Source organism: Egretta garzetta, unplaced genomic scaffold, assembly GCF_000687185.1.
Source record: "Egretta garzetta isolate BGI_Z169 unplaced genomic scaffold, ASM68718v1 scaffold1099, whole genome shotgun sequence".
Lineage (NCBI taxonomy): Eukaryota > Metazoa > Chordata > Aves > Pelecaniformes > Ardeidae > Egretta > Egretta garzetta.
The window spans coordinates 543,264-565,331 of NW_009260835.1; the positions used below are offsets into that span (position 1 = coordinate 543,264).

Here is a 22,068-nt window from a genome sequence, read left to right on the forward strand (position 1 = left end):
ATTAATATTTAGAGTAATAAATTAGATGAAGAACATGGAATAAGTGAATGAAGAAGTTTTGCACTGGGTTGAACAATTTTAACAAAATACTCTGGAAATACTTTTATAAGGCATATAGGACAAAAGTAATTTATTTTACCCAACCATTAAAAATTTTGGTCTACAAATTATTTATTAGCTTTCTAGAAATATGGAAGATGACAATTTTTTAAAAATAATACTTTTTCTCTTTTTATGTGGTTTCTTTTAAGGAAGCTGATGATACAACTTTTTAGTTACAGAAATAGGTTTTCATTACATAATATAAATAAAGAGAAAGAAAAGGTGAACTTTTCTTTGCCATGTTCTTCTATTCTGCAATAGAAAAGAGTAGTTTGGTTTAGTGCATTTAGCCCGGCTACTCAAGGGATGTTCTCAGAGGCAGAACAGAGAATACATAATTCTAACTGCTGCATTCCTCTGGAAGACCATCCTTTCTTGCCCAAAACCTGTAACACACACACTGTAGCAAGCCTAAGAGCCTTTTAATTTTGTAAGTTTAATTAAAATCTTCTCCTCCTCTCTTATTTACTTAATTATCTACTGTTATGGATTCTATTTTGGGTGAAAACTTCACATATCGTACTCAGTGTCTAAGACTAACTTCAGAAATGGGGCCTTAAAAAACACTGCAGAAGGTGAAGAAGGAAAAAAGAAACACACAGAAAAATAAAAGTTAATTTTACATACCTAACTGCTGTAAGACAGTTGCTTTTACTTGTGCAGGAAGGTTTTCGATCTGCAAAAGTTGTTCATAAGCTTCCTTTGCAGAGTGATACTTTCTCTGCAAAAGGAAAAAAGTAAATGGATTAATCATAAAGCTTACAACAGATCACTAATAGCAACGATTTCACAGCACTGACAGCACACACACATTGACAAAAAATTCTAGAACTTTTTTTTTGTTTTGCATACAGTGCATATGAAAGCTTTATATATGGTAAGAGAATAACTTTCATAAATATAGTATTTAATATAAAATGGCTACTTAAAATAATTGAGGGAAATTTGCAAATTATTAAATCTGGTCAACTTCTCGTGATGCTTCTTATACTATAAAGAATATACTGCTTTTCAAGGGGAATGCTTGAATGTGAGTCTACATCTGAAAAAACCCTACACAAATTCCTCCCAGGAAATTCATAACAGAAATGAAGATCATCGGTAATTGGTGGCTGGTATAATTTTGCCTCTCTCCTTCCTCCGGTATATTTGAACTGCCTTTTCAACACATTTGTTGTCCTGGTAAGAGTCCCACCATATGTAGAATTAAAACATATCCATGGATTATGCCTAGAGAATGAAGGTGTGCCATCGTATTATTTGCTATATAGTTTAAGTGTGCTTAAAGCATGGACAGGTCTTCATATAGAAAACAGATTTACAGGTTAGGATTGTGGTCTTTATTGACTTCTGAAGCAATATGAGCTGTTTGGTATATAATTAAGATTAAGACTTCTTGATAGATGAGGTTTTTTTCCTAACAATGTCAGCATTTATCTTTGAGTTACCCTAACAATAATAATTTAACAGTGAACGTATTTTACATACTTAATTCTTTTGTTCCTCCTCTCCCACAAAAGTCTAGAAGACATAAAAGCTGAGGTCTGTTAGTAGGAGTACTTTTTTTTTTAACTTTCTAAAAATTCTATACAATTTTTTTTTTTAAGAAAAATATGCTTTCAGATAATCCAACGTTAGACTTCATTCTGGCAAACAGATGAAGAATGTACTAAAATATATGGGGACACCTAAATGCCAATGATCATAACTTATGTTACATTTGATTTATGCAAAGAGCACACATTACTGACTACTGGTGTTTTAGAAGGGACAACTGAGAAGACGGCTCTAAACAATACAAATACCTATTAGAAGTTATAAATGTTATTAGGTTCTTGAGATCTCACAATCACAAAAGACATCTCTGTTGGTTTTAAAATCTTATTCTAGTCAGGAAAAAAAATTAAAGCAGCAATTACATACTTTCAAATGGAACAAGGGGAAGTTGGTAGAAAAGATTTTTAATTGGTGTTCATGAAATGCAGACAACTGGTAAGAAAACAAATAATATAAATAAATAAAATATCCATGGCTAGCAACACAAAAACAATTAGGAAAAAAAATTAAATTTAGCATTGGGAACAAAATTCATAGTTTATGACTATGAAGGATAAGCAAATGAACAGAAGTTCACTTTATAGCATGACAGCAGAGGCAGCAATCCAGATGTCAAATAGGTAAATATTAGTGCCTAATATTCCTACTTTGAAAGAGATGTTTACATGCTTGGGAGGATTCAGAAAGACCTACTAAAATCATGTTTTCCAGATCTAGAATACTTTTTAACTTCTGTTATTTGTTCCATTATTTACCTTTTAGAAATCTGTCTACATATATGCCTTAAAATGTTACAGAAACATGTCATAATATTTGCATTTGGCTTTATTTAGATACGTTAATTCCAAAAATTCAGAGTCCTTGATATTGGCTGCATCATGAATGGTCTTAGAAATGGGAAGAGGGAGGGGAACGCAATCCAACATCTTTGGACACCGTATAAGCCACCACCCTAAACAGCTAGAGGGGCTCACACTGCCACAGATGAAATAATAGAAACTAGTATTAAACACCATGAAAAACCACTGCTAACTCTTGTCAGCATCAGGCTATTCTCTTGTTCAGAGGCTGGCAACCCATCATTTAAACGCCAGTACTGTGAAGGTACATAATTAAGGAATGAATTAACTTTTCCGTTAAATATTAGTTAAATTTTCAACCATATGGTGGGGTTCAGAAAGCTGTAGCACTGTGTCCTTTAAAGCAACAAAGCAACCAGCCTGCCTCCAAAAACATCTCTTCATTGTGTCAGAGGCTAATATCCAGACTGAAGTCAACACCCTTCGTGGTCCCAAGGGTTTCAAATTCCAGAAAAGAATGTACCTCTCCCAATCAGAACTGAGACACAAACCAGGTCTAATAGCAGAATGCACTGAAGCTTTTTTGCTCTGACTTGCGTTGAAATGAAGCTCCCGCTGCCTACAACTGTCAGTCAGAAAGCATCACTTAAGCGCTTGTAACACTGGTCACACAATTATATGAGGCACCTGGCATGGTGACCCAAGATGTCCAACTTTCTGTTTTACTTTAGAAGATCAAAAGAACTAATGTGTTGGGGATGCTTTGTTATATAAACAAAGATGCATCAGATGTGCTCCAGTGCTCAGAATGAAATCTGGACGGTGGCCAGGTAAGAACCACAACAGTCCATGAAGTTTCTTAATGGTGTTTTGGGATGGGGGATTTCTGTCTTGTCGTACAGCTTTGCATCAAAAGCATTCAAAAGAAAAATATCTTGTTTATCAAATTTGTACCTTTTATTTGCATATAAATACCTAAAGTAATCTTTCACTGTGCCATCAAAAGACAGCATTTACTTTATCAAGCTTCTTTTCAACTGACTTAAAATGTAGTTTATTTATGTCTGTCATCCATTTTAATTCAAGTTCTTGTTTTCATGTCACATCCCTTCCTCAGTCATATAATACTCATAAACATGATAAAAGGGCATACAGTCTACATTATATGACCAACCAGTCAAATTACAAACATACAATAGCTATTTCAGTAGCTACTTGGTTTTAATTTACTTATCATCTGGAAGCCCAGAAGTGTTCTGTAATTTCTCAAAAGATTCACCTAAAAAACTAAGGATTTGATATAAAATTAACAACATGGCTTTATGTGCTTTTGACCCCAGATCTCAAATGTTTCTGTCACATATTTTCAGTTAAATTTGAAAATTTTGTGTCAAAAAAAGGCACCTGGGCACCTGGCTAGACTTGACTATGTGCAAGTGTGTGTGTATGAGAAACAATATGAATGTATATGAATTGAGAAACTACACATTTTTTATATCTACATACATTAACTTTTTAAATAAATGTGTAATATCATAAAATAATTTTACTAAAAATTCTATTTAGGGGTTTTTTTGGTACTCAGCTTGGGAGACTGGTAAATATATAAGTTTATTAAAGTAGCTATTCCATTTTATAGCATGACAGTCCACATAAAAAATATTTTTAATTTAGCCAAAGCAAATAAAGTTTCTTTAGCGATTTGAGACTTAAGCCTAACTTTATAAAAGCATCTATAATATGAATTCCACAGATTAATTACATCATATAATTAGAAACTCAACCCCACTTTTTATAAAGGAGCTTAAAGCTTACCTGGATTTCATATAAGTGGGCGATGTGAAACTGAACTGTAAGAGTGGGAAAATCAAAATTATTAGTTTTGACGAACGACAACAATTACAGTATGTTTTTTCTAGTAAGGGATAAACAATGTTTCAAATTTATCAATGCAAAACCAAGATAAATTACATTTTGAAGATACAAAAAAGTTTGTTTACATTGATATGTTACTCTTACTATAACAGAACTGACAGAGAATGAAAGTGTATCCTAACAAAGCACTAAGACTGCAAACAGATACTGCAGAAAGGCAGCTCATGGATTTTATTTGTATTCTGAAATGCAGTCCATTAACCTTTCAGTAAACTTAGCAATAAAATCTCTTTAAGCAGAGATGCACAACAAAAGAATGCAGGTAATATTTTCTGTACGTAACTGAGTTAGAAACAGAGACTTATTTTTTATTTTCATTCAGCTGCCAAGGCACAGACTACCTGGGTTACAGAACAGAAAACTACATTATACATTGCCAGTTTTACGCAGGATCTTAAATTTAGGTGCTTTTGTTTTTTTTTTTCCCTTTTCAGGAATTGTCCTTCCCCTGTTAAACTGAACTAAAAGCATTCATTGCAGATGGTGTTCTGATCATTACTGCAAAGCATCTTAAATTCATCATACGAACTGCACAGAATGCCATAATACTACTAGCAACTCTTGGAGGCAAGAAAATTGCTGGCTGGAGAAAGAAAAAGAAAGTTGTTCAATAGTAAAAGCAGAGGGAATATTATCCTTACGCTGCTCAAATCATTAAAGAAAAGCTGATCTCTAAGGCTTGGGAACTGCCAACCTAGACTAGCCATCAACTGGTAGATAGCTACAGGTAGTTGAGAATAACGCCATCCTTATTTTGATTTGGTAAGGAATGAAAAATTCCTTTGAGACAGACTTTTGCATGATGTTCTTGAGGACTACAAGTAAGAAAATACCTGTGTTTGAGCCAAGCTCAATTTATTTCAATTACAGAGACTTCTTTCTCCTGAAGCTACAAAATAGTGTGACACAGAGGTTTATACAGGTAATTTGGAGTTCCAGGGCTTGTCTTTGGGTCATAAGGGAAGGGAGAAGCTCCCTTTGTGCATAGCTTTGTCGTTCACCATAAAGACGGTAACCTAGGGCACTTCAGAAACCAGGTCATAATGAAATTCATCATCTAAAATTCTAATAACATTTTTGTGTTTCTTGCTGAAGGGCACGTAACACACCCATTATGTTCACCACATTGTCAAACTTCACACTGGACTGATGAAAGAAAAAACTCTGCTTTTGTTTTGGGAACTCATTACTTAAAAAACACCTCCTTTATTTTTTTCCCCTCATAGCAAAACCCCTTTGGTGTGAAGCTAGAAAACGAAGCCATGCCTTGCAGGGGAAAGAAATTAAAGGTATCACATTAGAGGCTGCCTAAACAGAAAGACGGCATGCTTAGCACTCAAACATTTCTGCTATGAAGATGCTCGCTGTAATGCTGTTACTCACCCAGCCTTTAGAAATGCAAGGGGTAGGATTAAGGCAATCGCAAGCGTTTATGTGACGGTACCTGATGCCCTGGGTCAGAGCGCACAGTTCTCCTTCCACTAAGTAGTACAGGAGAGCCTGACAAAATCTCTCTCATTCCTCTTCACTCTCTTCCTTTGGGTTTGTCAAGCACCGTGCCCAAGGCCACGGGGCGACGAAGCCCTTACATGGGGCCATACCTCTACATAAGTTTGGGGGCAGAGGGGTCTTGGGGGGAAGGGTTAGGAAAACCTTACAAAAATTCAGAGATACAGTGGAAATCGATAAAGTTTGTGAGAAATAATCCAAACTAACATGAAATATAATAAAGAACCATTTATCTGGTAGAAAACAATAAAAGCCTATTGACTTAGGAAGAATTCTGCAAATCATTTTACAAAATTATCTGTGCCTGTTCCTGATAAATGACATAGCTTCAGAGAAGACTTTGTAGCACATCTGGCTCCTTGATACCAATACAGCCGGCAGTTTCACCCATGTAAACAAACACGCTTTCATTACCCTAGCTGACAGAACATTCATAGTTCTATCCAGCTGATTTCAAGAGATAAAAAAGAAAAAAACGCTTTTAAATACTTTTTCCAATGCTGCTGAAGTTAGACTTAGGAAGTAACTTAAGCTCAACACTCAGAACAGCATGAAGGTATGTTAAAAACTGAGGGAGTAATTTCCTTTGCACCTGTCTGCTTTTTAATTCTCACAGCCTCCAAAGCATACAGGAACATACACTTATTCTTGCATACAATTCCACTAACTATGGATAAATACGTGCAGGATGCTCTGAAACAGCCTACAGTATATACCGCATATGATAAATCATACTACACTAAGAGGCTGTGTTCAAATACAGACAAATACATAGTTGGCAGCTAACAAAAATTAATTTTTGTACTTTTTCTTACTTCAACAGCATAAGACTGATGCTGAATTTTAGATCTATAAATTTAAATGGCATTAAAATGATCACTGAAAAATGACATTATCAAGATGCCACAAAGTTTTAAATACTGTTAAATGTGTGCCATGGCACAAGCACATTTATAAATAAATAAATAAACAAACAGTCAAATAGTATGCTTCCTCTATAACTCAAGCCTTCAGAGCAATTAATAAGCTAAGTCTCAATTTTTACTTATTCCACTTACTAAAACAATCCACAATTCCACTGGAATATCTGTCTCCGTTGACAGATGGAGTCAGATTTTGTAGTCTGCCTCTCTCAGTACTGATTTTTTTGATTTTGAAGGATTGGTTCATTAAAAATTGATACACTTGTGAGCATAAAACTTAAAAAAGCCCCCAACAAAATAAATGGAAATACTTATAGGTTACTTACTTTCAGCGTTAGACAAAGTGCAGGGATTGCAGTCAATCAAAGCTAACTGAAAATGCTGAAAAAAAAGAATTATTTGTTTTTCAAAGTAATACTAGCACTTTGGCAAATTACTAAGAATAAATCAGTTTTGTACTTGAAAATGAATACTGTGTTGTAAAGAAAACAATTTTCAATTTCTGTTTAACTGTTTACCAGAGGAAAGTAATTTTTTTTTTATTGCAAATGTAGCACTGCTTCTAGTAATGTAAGATGGCAACAAATATCTTCACAAAGCAATTGAGACAGCATCTGGAAGAATGATTGCATCAAATGAATGGTCAAAATTGGAAGATCAAGTTTTCCTCAGAATACACAACTGGGAATGTAGTCATACTAGCTCATAGCCTCATGGAGATAAACCACTGAAGCTGTCAATTTGTCTATATAGGAAAACCAGAATACTCTTCCTTCAAATTATTTGATATATTTTTAAAAAACTAATCTCTTGTCGAAAAAGCATTCTAAATTAATACCTTTACATTAAAATATGAGTTCATAAAGAGTTCTTATATCCTTTCCTCCAGGTATTATGATAACTTCACTTAGACATTAAAGCTTGCTTATTTTTATCAGTTTCCCTCAAGAGATATGAAAAATATCTTTTAAAACATTTTTGCATTTGGAAGTTCGGAGCCAAGCATTTTGCTCTTCTAGAAAGAAGGTCACACGAGCAGAGCAATGAAGTCTGTCTGCCAGAAAGTCTGGATATAAGCAATCATTTCACAAGTGTCACGCTAATTCAGTGATCACTATTTACAGTTAGAAACGCAACCAAGTGTGTTAAAATGAATGGAACAGACATACAAATTCAAATGCCTCTGAACTTTTCCATAAACTTCCTACACAGTGTAGAATTTGGATTAACATACTAATTCAATAGAGAATCACACCTAGTAATATAGGAACCTAAGAGATAGCATATAAAATGCTACTGTTAATAAATACAGTTATCTACAAAATACAGTTTCACACGGCTTCCAATCCACAAAACATGCTGATGCTTCAGTGTGTTTTATCTTCTTAGCACAAAAATGATACATTTAGCTCCGCCTGTTCAGGATGCCAAACTACATGACATCAGGAGCTTGTTAGTGTAGCTGGGAAGAAAAAAGAAAAAATATGCAACTCACTTTCACTATTGTCATGCTCAGAGCTACTAGATACTACGTAACTTCCCTTGTGGACCTAATAATACCTCATGTATAGCATATCTGTATAACATAGAACACAAAGATTTATAAGAAGAGTTTAACAGACCACCAAATTTCTAAATAAACATTTTAAACAGAAAAATTATTAGAAAACTAATGCATCACTCAAAGCATAAAAAGATTGCTGACGCTCTCATGAGCTCCAAGAGGCACACAGTGACACAGGTTACCACCTCACTGATTTCTATCAACATCATTTGTAATATATAACAGCTTTTAAAAAATGAGACAAACTCAAGTTGAATGATAACAAAAATTTATGATTTTTAATGAACCTTTTAGCAGTATCATTCCCAGAAGAGAGCACAGAAAACAATGAACTCACACATACATTACTTGTAAAATAACTTTTTAACCTTAGAGCAAGCATTAAATAATAACTTATAAATATTAAATATTAGCTCATTTCTCTGCCTTGCCTGTTCCTTTTTCTAGTGTTCAGCAGTCAGAGAACTTAAAATCTCCCCTCACTTACATTGCAATGCAGGTTGTGTGCCTCAGAGACATCCTTTAGTCGGTTACCATAGTGATTCTACTAAGCAGGCAACTTAAAAAAAAAGGCTAAATAAAAATAAAATGCTCTACTTTATATTGCATTTTGCCTGACAAAAGAAAAAAAGGAATAGACCCATATATTTTGGCCTGTACACTGAGTATACTAATCCAAACGGTACAAAATCTGTTTTGCACAGATGTGTCATCTTGCACTGTCACTAACAATTAATATGAAAAGATAAAGCAGAAAGGAACAGATTTGCTCTCACCTAGCAATGCTATTATAAAAAATAAGCAGATCTAAAGAGAAATGACTGACAACTGTTCTATAGTCACTCTTCAGAAGGGTTATTGCAGTGAGACTCACTAAGAGAAAGCAGGCGACCATATAAGAAAATCTAACCATTTTAAATATTTAAATATGCCAGTAGTACCAGTGCTGTACAGTAAAAACAAGCAGGAATATTCTCAGCAATGCCTCCTAAAAATTCAAATGCTTACTGCTACGTTAGCTGACTTTTAAATTTCAAAATCCACATTATGAAAATTTTCTAAGCATAGTAAATTTCTGCCTGCGCTCTTCACTAAGCTACAAACAGCAAAGAAATGGATAAACCGAAGCCCATAACTACAGCAGAAGAAACCATTTGCACTAAACAATTATCGCAAAGCCATACGCAGAAAACCCAGAACCTTTCAAACCAACAACCTTTGAAATGCACATACATACACAAGCAAACCTACCCCTCTTGCCAGATAAATAATACATAAGCTCCCCGTTAAGTATTCAAAATCAGACCAAAAAAACCATGCATGCATTCTAACGCATAGAAGTCATCAGCCGAAAGCAGATCCACTAATTGCAATTACCAGAACCAAAAAATTTAAAAAATAGGAGTAATTTTCAACTTCCATTTCTGCCACAAACAGAAGCGGCTAGCAAACATCTGCACCTCTCTCAAATATTGCAGTACTGAAGCTGGCTACTGCTGTGTGAAATAGTTATTATGCAGGAGAGGCCGCTGCAGTTCAGAGACGACATACAATACCTCAAGGCAGACAGCAGTCTATAGAAATTCAAATCCCGAGTAAGAGGATTTACCTAGCAGGCAGCGTGCTGAATGTTAAAAAGTAACAGGCTCGCTTCAAGAGCTGCAGCTCAAGTCATAATATACCTTGATTTGTAGCCATCTGTAATTGCACAATTATCTATAGCCTATTTTGTCTCCTCTGAAGTCCTTGACTTGCCTCTGATTGTGGAAACAATTTGGAAGGTAATCTTTCCAAGGATCAGAAGTACAGTGGACTGCATACAAACAGAACTGATGAAAGCATTAGGTCTGGTAGTAAAATAACAGTTATCTGACACCGATTTTGGGTAACCCAGTACGTTTTCACTCCAAGAATTAAACACCAGTTCTCCTAACAAATTAGTCCTTTACAATTTAAGAGGCAAGTACTCAGGGTTTTGTTGTTTCTTTAATCAATAAATGACCAATGCAGAAAGAACGGTTTTCCTCTTAGCAAGAAGATTTGCAGTACTATCTCTGTTCACATCCAAGCCTCAGCCCTCAAAATAGTGCTTCCACTCCCTCCTCCTCTCGAGGATGACATTAGCAAGTTTAATAGCTCTTGGTTCTGCGTTTATTTAGCAGGCAAGGCAAGCCATCGTATGAAACCTGACGATGCTCACAGACTTACCATGAAGGAAAGCTCCATCATGACTCAGTCAAATTCTGTGAGGAGATGGCTTTTTCCTGCCTATGTGACCTAGGTGGGATGCCTGTGTTCCTCAGAGCAGCCTTTGTTCGGAGAACTAGGACAGAGAGAGCCTTGCGTAATCGGCCGTGGCAGAGGGCCAGGCCTCCATTTGCCAGGCACGCTTGGGGCCAGGGGAGAGGGTCAGGAGAGGACGCCCTACGGGTGCCGCTACGTCGGCTCTCTGCTCTGCTCTACAGCGTCTTCTGCATCCAGAAGAAATTCATCTTGTAAGATGAGGGCTTGTGTAAGCAGTTACTTTTGTCCAATACAAAAAAAAAAAAAAAAGAACCCTCGAGACTGAGGAAAACCGTTACAGAAGGAAGCTGCTTGAGGGCAGATGAAACAAGGGTCACAAAAATACACGTATGCTGAGTAACAGCAGCATGTTCACAAAGAGCCTCTTGTTTTGACAAATCCTTTTTGAACAGAAAGGCCAACATCTCATGCAGCACACCGGAGTGTTTTCCACAAAGCTATCTTAATACTCACGTTGCCGGCATATTTCATCATTATTTGTGCAGCAGCAAAATTTAGCTATCCCTGCATTACAGCCTGAAGGACAGCCAGCAGCAACAAAATGCCACAGGGACACGGGAGGCCTGGAAACTTGCCCCTGCCACTGCATCAGCATGGAGCTGAACCCCCCTGAGCTGGGGTGGTGTCAGGCCTTGCAGCTCTCTGCCCCCAGCCCACCCAGCCTGAACCGAAAGCACAACCTAATCCTTGCCGGGTACCCGTGGCTACCCAGCCAGCAGGCATCGCTAGATATTGCTGCGCACCCTGAATGCCGACCTTTCAGTTACAGCTGATAAATCTGGACCAGGTTGCACTAACAGCTCCACTGCGGTTTGATTACAGTGCCATACCGCGTTAAAAAACTTCCATGTTTTTACTTCTTGGGTATGTCTCTCCATCATACGCGTATGAAACCTACGAAGACTTAGAGAGCAATTTCATTCCCAAATACTGCTTTCCATCCACTTACATTTTTATTAAAATAATCCTTTGACTCACTTCATCTTCCTTTCCACAAAACGAGGTTTAGGTGAAGTGCTTGAGGTCTTGGATATCCACCTTGCAACAGCTAAAGCCCTTTGTTTTGTTTTCTACCTAAAAATGTCACTGAGTAGTTTCTGGTAGGATTACAGACATAAAACTAGACATAAGAAACTAAAACTTCTCATAACTGTATGTATTTTGACTAGTTAATTTTTCTTTCATAATTAAAAATAAATACATGCAGTTTCAACTTAATATGTTTAAGCTTAAAGATTACTTATCTAAGCACATGTGAAAGATAACAAGGTTGTGAGACAGCACTTGAAGGCTTGAAAACAAATTTTCACTTTCATAAATACATTTTTAGTTATTACTGAGAGAACATAAAAAATGAAAAATATGACTGTAACAGCTACACATTGGCATACAAGCTGCAGCAGATAAAAATATCTGTCATAAAGATACCTATATAGACAGGGGAATTCTTTGACTAAGTGATGGAAAAGTGTCTGACTAACTATAAATAAGTACTTTGGGCTGTTCACCTGTACAGCAGTATTTAATTTTTTTTATTTCATGCATATTCATATAATTCTTGCGTATTTTCCCAATAAATTCTAATTCTTTCGCAGCCTTTTTCTTATCATAATATAAGCAGTATGTCCTAACGTTACTAACAAAATGAGAACCTTTAGGAAAACAATTTAAAAATTAAAGATATATTTAAATTGATTATTTACAGGCAAGATCAAAGCATAGGCCTGAAGCAAACTACTAGGTTACCTGTTTTGTGTACAAATAAGGAGGAAAATTTTCTAAAAGTGAAAGGCAGAATCAATATTTCTACTAAAAGGCAGATAATTGAAAACATGAGTAATGTAGTTCTCATTCTTCTAAGGGTTTTGTTGCTGGGTACAGGATGCATCTGCAATACTTAAAAAACAAACAAAATTCCCAAAGCACAACATAGCTTGGTTTACCATAAAATAACCTGCTCATGTCCAGTATCCCTACTAACCACCCATTTAAAAAAAAAAATAAAAATAAAATCCACCACCAAAGAAACCCCAAACAAAAGCAAACAAAACACCCTCACAAAACCAAACTCACAAAAAAAATCTCTCACCCACCCACCATTCCCTCAATGTTATCATTCTAATAAATACAAAATCCTAAGATTTCTTTTATTTTTTCCCCTTAAGTAGTCTGTCAGCAAACAATGGAAGTGAACTGAATTTTACATTCAAAGGGCTTTCAGGATGGCGGCCCTAACTCCCCGCCGAAAGCACACTATGATACTTCAACACCACCAAGCAGAATGAGCACCAGATGGAAGACTCGTTTCCCATAGCTGCCGTTTCCAATGTAACCCAACTATCAAACTAAATAATACCAAAGCTGTAATTTTCCTTTTTTCCTCAGCTTCTCTTTTATGCATGTCAGTGGTCTTGCACAGCACACCCAGCTCCCCCACTGTGCTCCACCTAGCTCTGTGTTCAGCTTCCAGCTGGACAAGAAACATCAGGGCTGCCCGATGCACAGGAACTCCAGTGTGGATGGGATAGTTCCCTTCACAGGAATTTTTCACGTTCCAGCAGACCAGACCCACGAGCAGTCATTTGGTGCCTTGGTTGCAGATCAAGCCGACCAGATCCCCTGGTCCTCAGCTTGCAGAGCTGAAATGGCTCTGGGGCAACATGTTGCACAGGAATGTCCTAGGAACTTATCTTTGAAATCTCTTTCTTTCTGATGTGCCTGCCAAAAATTGGTTAAGATTCAAAAGTACTTAAGTGAAGAACTGAGACACACAAGACAGGACGATTACACACGTGTATGAAAAAAGGAGGCTAAAATTGAAAAAATATGTTCAATAAACAGGAAAACAACTAGGATAACAAGTGGCATGCCAGAAATAATGTGGCATGTACTCAGAAGCTTGAATATTTTTTCCAACTACATTTACCAAACCAATAAATAGATATATTGTATTTGTAGAGATCTTGCTTTATTCTTCTTTCAGATTATCACGGTGCCACCACAGCTAATACCATCAAACCCAGTATTCCTAGTGTCGTTTGTAGGAAATAACAAATAGGAAGTGGGCAGCAAGACACATAGTAGAGCGTGAAAAGGTTAGGACTGTTGGGCAAACCTTAATAGTATGTTGCTGCTATAGTGATCAATAATAAAATTCTCCCCCCCCCCCCAAGTCATTGCCAGTTGATTTTGGAATTAATTGTACTTTTCTGATGAATGGGGCAATTTCAGCTTTCAGGTATCACCTCTGAAGGTAACACTGCCCTGTCAGGTTACACAAGGACTTTTCTTTCCAACCAGAAGGGCCACTTTTTTTTTCCTTAATGTAAGCCTGAAGGCCAAGTAATTTTCAACAGCACTGGTGTTCTTGCCAGAGTTTATGGCAATGGGATAACAGAGCAGTCAAGGGTTCTCATAGTAATTTGCAAGTCTTAACTGCAGTAATGTTAAAAACATGGAAAAGCAGTAATTGATTTTGAAAAAACACAGAGAGTTGATTTTATGCTTGTTAAACAGCACTCTAGTAATTATCTTGATCATCAACATCTTAAAATAGTAAAAATTAATTTTGAGCTTAAATTGCTTACATAAAATATAGATGATTTATGTTAATGGCCTAAAATTGTGAAAAACATGGAATATATGACCTTCAGACTCCCATCTTCCCCCTTTGCCTGAAGACTCTTACTGACAATGACTCATCTGTTGGCAATGGTTTATTCTTAGCAATTACAGACTTCACATGAATGTTTAAATACCATCAAAAATATTATGATATTTCGAAGTACATTAATGCAACGTTGGTACAATCTGTAAGTTCCAGAACAGTCACAAGCGAATACCAGATGAAAAGTTACTTCCACTTTCTGCCTCAGTGTCAAATACAAAGCTCAAACTGGGCAATGAATTATGTTTATGCAGAGCCCCAGGGAAATGGTCTGTGCTCAAGGCCAGTCATTAGCAGGCTGGATCCTAAATCCCATAACCATCCTCTAAAATCCTGGATCCTTTTAAAAAGGTCAACAAAACCAGAAAAGGCTTAAGATGACAACTGTGTCTTTTCATTACTTTGTGTTACTTATCTTTCTTCTGTGAAGAAACGAGATACTCAGTCTCACAGAATGAGACAGATGTTCTGTGAAAACATCCTTTTGTACCCTTCATCGTACCTCTTCCCCATTTTGTTCTCCCCATGCTTGTGCATAACCACGGCACCAGCACTTCCTTTTGTTCTCTTCACTAAGGAAGTATTTTCTGACTTGCCTCTCATATTCTTGTTGCTCTCAGAGTTCTGGCTTAAGGGGTTTTTTTAAACTTCAACTCTGGGATCAGTCAGGTTTTTGAAGAAGCTACTGCCTTGCTTGTTCTACTTAGTCTACTCCTCAATTGATACACCCTGATGTATAAGCTGGTATGTTTCAATCAGTACTATTTTGTTTTCAAACAAAGTGGATCAGTCTCAGGACTCTACATTTAATCCACAGATGAGCTGAACTGAAAACAGCTGAAACAGTTTGAGACCGAGTGGATGCTGGAACATGTCCAGCGGAGAGCAACCAAGCTGGTGAGGGGTCTGGACAAGTCATACGAGGAGCAGCTGAGGGAACTGGGGTTATTTAGTCTGGAGAAGAGGAGGCTGAGGGGAGACCTGATCGCCCTCTACAACTGCCTGACGGGAGGCTGTAGGTTTCCCTTCTCCTGGGTAACAGATGATAGGACGAGGGGGGGTTTGAAGCTGCACCAGGGCAGGTTTAGGCTAGACATTAGGAAAAACTTCTTCACTGAAAGGGTTGTCAGGTTCTGGAATGGGCTGCCCAGGGAGGTGGTAGAGTCCTCAATCCCTGGAGGTATTTAAAAGAAGGATAGATGAGGTGCTTAGGGACATGGTTTAGTGGTGGGATGGCAGGGTTAGGTTAAAGGTTAGACTCGATGATCTCAAACGTCTTTTCCAACCAAAGTGATTCTATGATTCTATGATTGCCCCACTGGGTCTTTTCTTTCTTGCTCCTCAGTGTTATTCTCTGCTAAGGATTGCAACCTCCACGGCAAAGGAAGCAAACCAAAAGCTCTACTTTACGTGCTTCAGTTGATAATTCCAGAATAGAATTTCATGTTATATTTTGCACCAGAAGGGGATAAGACAGCTCTACTTCCACCTTCCCATTCACACACTCTGGCCATCTACCTTGCATTGGATCTAGCAAACTGGGCAATCTCAAATTAAGCTGGTTCAGATTTCTGATGCACCTCAGTCCACAAACAGGAATAAAAAAAACATATCACTTGACTGAATGCAGCAGAGGGTGCTGAACAATGCCATCGGGATTGCAAGGTGGAAAATGAGGCAACCTTTCAGGAACAACCTACAGTTATATTGATTTAAGGACAATGCGGAACTATCCTTAATGCAACCCCCCCACCCCCCCATGTTCATTTCATCCTCCTTTTGAAGATCTTCATTGTGGTCCAGGGTAAGCTGGTTTTGTTGCTGCCACTTGTTTTCTTAAGTGACTTAATCACATTGCACATAAAAGCAATGGAATCATGATAACTTTGCATTACAAAAGATTAATTTCTTCCCATTTTTAACATATTTCTTTGGTGTTTTCCCCATTCTTAGTTGGTGTATTGAAAACTAAAAGTTTGGTACACTCAAAATCCTTGTGATGAGTGATCTTTTTATTTTGCAAAGTTATGAAGATCAAACACAGTAAATTCCTTAGATTGAATTATCATATTATCTATTTAAATACTTGATTCAGTGATAGAATTACGGATTTCATGGCACAGCAGGAAAAGGTTATTTCTTGATCAATTTCTTCTATTAAAAATAAAAATGCAGAAGTTCCTTCCACTACTTGTTTACAAGTTTACTACCTCCTTGTAAATTTACTCTTCTGTTTTGTCCTTGGCCTCTTTAAAAATAAAACCAAAATGTACTTCTTCAACACTTCTTTTATTCCCTATATATCACAATAGCCGATACTAAATCTGTACCAAAGCATAAGGAAATAGGACCACCCAAACTCGCACATGATCTACCTCTACCTCCCCTTGCTCTCTTTTGCCATTCATTGCACTGGATCTGTCCTACTCCTATGCAATATCATCATCTCTAATCACAATTTCCAACTCCAAATGTCTCTAAGTGAAAGCTTGGGCTCCATATGAAAAAAAGAAGCCTGATGAGAGGAGTGCTTTCCATTATTACAAATACTGAAAGGAAAAATTGAGAGTAGCACTCTATACTTTTCAGATCTTGGACAATGATAGCATCACAAATACAACTTCCAGGAAAACAATCTGCTAGGAAAAGGAAGCCACAAGATTCTTGAAAACAAAACATTTAACATTTTCAGTAGTTTTAGGAGAGATTAACATGCAGAAACATGTTTATAAATTACACTTAATCACAAATTACTAAATTCTCAGCCCTACAAGTATATTTCCCAGCACATAAAACTCCACTAAAGAACAATTTTTTTTTCCAAGACACACATACCTGAATTTAGAGGTCAAGAAAAGAACATGGGGACAGAGTAGGAAATGGAAGGAGGGGGGGGAAAAAAAAAAAGAGCAAACATGTTGAATGGAGGGAGATAAAATGACAGATATTATAACCAGAGACCGAAAAAGAATGCAAGCAGTAAAAAAATCTTTAAAAATACAGAAGAAACAAAGTACTGTATTAACACAAACCATTTCTCACTGATTGGCCAGAAATTGTTGCCTTAAGAGGCAGACTCTCAAACCAGGAAATAAAATGATTAACTACTAGAAAAGTAGAAGTGATATAAAAAATTGATATGAGGCCATTATTTTGCATAAAAGCTTTCTACTTTTAATAATTTTTAAGAACTTCCAGTTTACAACAGTGCAGCTAGAGGGGTGGAAAAAAATAATCAAAGATCATAGAGAAATTCAGGCTGCTAATTCTTTTCTTTTTCTTCCAATTTTCTGTACATCCTTAGCCTCCCCCTAAAAATTTACTATTTTAATGAGCGCCCTACTACTTCTGGAGTAGTGCACATCTACAATTTTGCTGGGCTTTTCTGAACATTTCTAGCCTAAGACACCTCAAATCCTACCCTTACTCTGCCTTTAGACTAAGATACTTCATACTGAAGCACTTCCATTTCTAAAGCAGGTAGTATTTAACTGCTATACACTTATGCATTCCTTGCAGTTTCAAGATGCAACACAACTTGTAACAAATGTTAATTCAATCTGAAAGGACTTAAACCTACCTTTAAACTAGACTCATAGTCTGTGTTCACTTTGAACATAAGCCCAAGTCGCAAATGAATTTCCTTGGCTCGACAAAAGCTGGGATCAACATAAAGCGCCTCCTGAAATGCTTTAATTGCCCTGAAAGAAAAACACAGATTAAAAAAAAAAATTTTTTACTGACATATTACTTCATAATCAGTGTTAATTTATATGGCTATCAGAAAGCACTGTTACAGAAGAACACATCAAAATAATGGTTTACATGCAATGTTTTTGGTGCATGGCTTTTGATTCTTTAAGGACTGGGTAATTTTGCACTCCAGATATCCTGGTGTATGTGTGAAAGTCTAATCTTTTCTATTCATTTAGAGAAACTAATTTGCTGCATGAAATACAGTAATGTATCTGCTATTTCAGAAAGGATGACTCAGGAATTAGTAACAAAATTAATGCAACTTTAGAACAACACAGTGATCATTCATGCCACAGCCAACTGCTAGGTTGCTTTTAATTCCAGGTAGTGCAGACCCCCGAGAGCAGCAGTAGAACAGAAGGCCTAAAAGGAGAGATCACACACACCTCCTCCCACTGCACCAACCTGCTCTGTTTTCCACTTTGTCCTCCCTTTCTTAGCACCAGTGCTGTATAGGGACTCAGCTAGTACCTATTGCTCCATTACTTTCCAGTCACTCAATCACCTCCAGGAAAATACAGATATGAAAGGCTGGCACCTCCTCCCACTGTAACTTGCTTTTCATATTCCCATGATAGGTGAAGACGGCTGTGATTCTATTTCCTTACCTTTAAATCCTCTCTATACCTGCCCCTGTTCGTGATGGCAGTGTACCAGATAGAACAAAAACGCTATCTTAACAACTGTATCTTGGAGCAGAAAAAATGTGATTCTCAACAGGACTGTTTTGCCTCTCAGGCCAACGGCATAAAATTAGGACAGCTGAAAATGCAACTAAAAGATAATACATTTAAATTCACAGAGGAATTCAGAAAGGAGCTAAGACTAATTTTGTTAGCTCGCCTGAAATCCAACGACAGGTTGAAACAAAATACCTTCACATACATCACTGCTTGTACAGCAACAGAAATCAGAATCAGTCTCACTTAGGGCAGATTCAGGCACCTAGGCCAGGGAGGCCAGTCCCATTTGCTGGCCTAGGCAACCCCAGATCCATGCTGCGCAGACAGGTAACAGACAAGCCTATGGGGAGAACTGTGCCCGCTGCGAAGGAGCACAGGGACACTGGACAGAAATTACCACAATGCCTAAAAATCACACAATGTTTAGCCAAATTGATTTCTTTCTTACTCTCCAAGTGTAGTATTATTTATATGGACAAAAGGTTAGCAGTTGCAATGGGAGATTCAATAAATATTTTTCTTAGACTTTTTTATTCACAATACACATAAAACGATCATTTTTGAATCCATCAGCAAAAACACTACTTCTGCTCTAAAATTCTTTCAGGCTCTTTTCTTATTCTTGACAGCAAAGCAAACCAAAGGCACAGAACTTCCTCTAGACTATGCAACAAAATTGTTTGTAGCTAAAGCATTATCTGACTTGATTAAATACAACTTAAGAGCAGGTGGGCTTAAAATATATTACAGTTTTATTGTGGAACTGAAGCTTCCTCTATTACAATTGTTCAGAAAGGGTTTCCTTACCTTGTACCCTATTTTTCTACTTACACAAGGCAAATGAGCAAGTGAAGTGAAAAAGGGACAAACTTGCACCAGCTAAGCAATCTCTCACATCTCATCTAAACTTCCCTAGAATAGCATGGGTGGTGATGAATCACACAACTCAGTATCTACATTGAAATTGTAACAAACAAGGACCCATGTCTCATAGCAGTATGCTCACCATCGTCTATCTGCAAGACCACCACAAGACCATGGAAGGCCAAGGACTAGACTGATCACTAAATTTCAGCACATATTTTAAGCTATGCTTTTGTTATGCCAAGTATAGATTTCGTGATTGTATATTTGCATTTCTTGTCTTAACTCTAATACGGTACTCAGTACGCTAGCCACTGGTATTTAAAATCCATTATTTGCATCTTGTTCAAAGACAGCATCCTAAGTTCTAAAAAGGAAGAAAACCAGCATCTATGATCCCTATCAAAGAGAAGGCAAAAGTCAGGAATAAAGACATTGTGGTTCTGTACCACATGTGAGATTGTGACCATGCTCATATACACTTTATGAATTTCATGTTCCTCACACTTCAGCTAGCTTGCTTGGTCAGAAAATAGTATTTCCATATTTCTCCTATGTCATGTCTCATTTGGAAGGATCACTGAAACATGGATTTCTAGAAAAGCTTAAGAGAAACCATAAGAGACAAAAAAGTTTTATAGTCTCTTGCTTACTGAACAGGAAATATTACTCATTCACAGCTGAGCAACAGAGTTAAAGCCACAAGTATAACAAATGACTTCTAAGGACAGTTTTGAAATTTAATTTGAATATATCCTGTCATTCATTCAAAGGAACAAGAATGTTGCCTACTCCAGTCTTTCAGAGAAAAAACAGTAAAATTATCATCAGTGGACAACATGAAAAGACTGTGTTACTTTTAGCACAGAACCTGCTAGTCAGAGACAGCCTCTATGAGGTTTGTGTAAGGTTTATCTCCATACAGACAACATGGCCAACACCATTCACCCTTATCTAATCTGCTTGTGGAGTCAGGCTCAACATTAGTAGTTATCAGAGTCTCTGAGATAATGTTGTAACGAAACACTACTTTTCCAATGAAGACAAGCCCAAAAAGGAGGAAGAAAATCAGTAGGACAAGACATCATTCCCCTAGACACAATCTGTGCAGGAAATAGTGGCATGCATTTCAACCCACTTTGATGGATACTTGGAAAAATATATCCAATCAACCAAGTCAAAACAAAAATCTCTGTACCCTTTAAGACACTGTTAGGAGTTACCATGCTAGCAGTTAAATACTAATATTTTAACTGTACATTTCAGTTGTATTTGATCATTCCTAAACTGATGGTTACGGGAAGAAAGCTAGTGATGCTTTAAAAGCGTTATTTCCTTGAAAGGTTAAAAAACTCAAAGGAGCATAGTCAGGGAGCATTGATTGCTCCCATCCATTGCATTGATTTGGCAATGGAATGGACACACTGGTACAGACACTGGTGAAAGACTCCCCACTTAGAAATTTTCTTTCCGTTTCTATAATATGTCATGGATTTACATTTAAGAATGTATCCATATGCACTCAAAATGCACTCTTGGGTCAGTGTCTTGCTTGGATCTTAATTTCTGCATCCTTGGGCGCCATGAAAAAAACTAAGAGAGAATTCTGAAAGGTAACATAAATTTAAACTTATAATGAAGCATAATTACATCAGTGACTTAAGGGGAAAATGTCGTAAGGATACACCAAATATTCCCCAAAACAGCTTTTCTAACTAAAAGTCAGATATTTTATCTCCTCCATTCAAAATATTGGCCTGCATCTTACTTAACTCTACTGTTAATTCTGTATTGATTATGCAATTTGTATTTTTTCCAGGATAACAGTCATCGATAGTAACAAACACAAATTACTTCCACTGCTGCTGTGAAAAAGGGCATCATCAAAATTTCACAAATAAAGTGATCTGAAAGATAGCACTTTCAACAATTTCTACGAGTGGTAGGTGCTCGTGTCTAATTTGGTAACTGTAGCCTGATTTTATATAGTCAGTAGAACTTTCATAGAATAAACCACTCAAACTCTGGAAAGACATTTACTTATTAACTCTTGCAGACAGACAAGCAATTCTACACCATAGTTGAATTAATATTGATCTAATTTTGCCTATGAGAAACATATAAACAAAATAGCAATGCATTCAAGGTTACATCAAGAACGTGGACTACAGCAAAAATTTTAGTTTTATTTTGGGTCTGCCTGTTTCCTGATGCCATGCCCAGAGCTCCAGACTCAGTCCCTTACTACATCAATAGCAAAACGTCTGCAACATCACCAACATTCATTTCAGTTTTAAGTGCTTAGTAGCATCCAACACAGATGACATCGGACCTTGTTACAGGTTGATACAAGACAGAAGGAAGCGGACATGAAAAGAAACAGTGTAGAGTAGGAGCACGTGTT

The 22,068-nt window shown here is 37.0% G+C and overlaps 1 protein-coding gene across 9 annotated transcripts in view; it reads right to left on the bottom strand.

Annotated features, from left to right (window-relative positions):
* Positions 1 to 22,068, bottom strand: part of KDM6A (lysine demethylase 6A) — a 119,813-nt gene that overhangs the window by 54,497 nt on the left and 43,248 nt on the right. For 5 of the 9 annotated variants that reach the window (XM_035902394.1, XM_035902393.1, XM_035902398.1 and 2 more), the window contains 5 exons: positions 17,942 to 18,062; positions 7,153 to 7,207; positions 4,275 to 4,309; positions 2,026 to 2,091; positions 730 to 823 (listed from right to left, as the gene is read on the bottom strand). In XM_035902394.1, the coding sequence (XP_035758287.1) occupies positions 730 to 823; positions 2,026 to 2,091; positions 4,275 to 4,309; positions 7,153 to 7,207; positions 17,942 to 17,980 (289 nt within the window). In that variant the 5' untranslated portion in view covers positions 17,981 to 18,062. Of the gene's footprint in view, positions 1 to 729; positions 824 to 2,025; positions 2,092 to 4,274; positions 4,310 to 7,152; positions 7,208 to 17,941; positions 18,063 to 22,068 lie in introns of those variants that run through there. The other 4 variants (XM_009646994.2, XM_009646991.2, XM_035902399.1 and 1 more) reach the window with 1 other exon arrangement.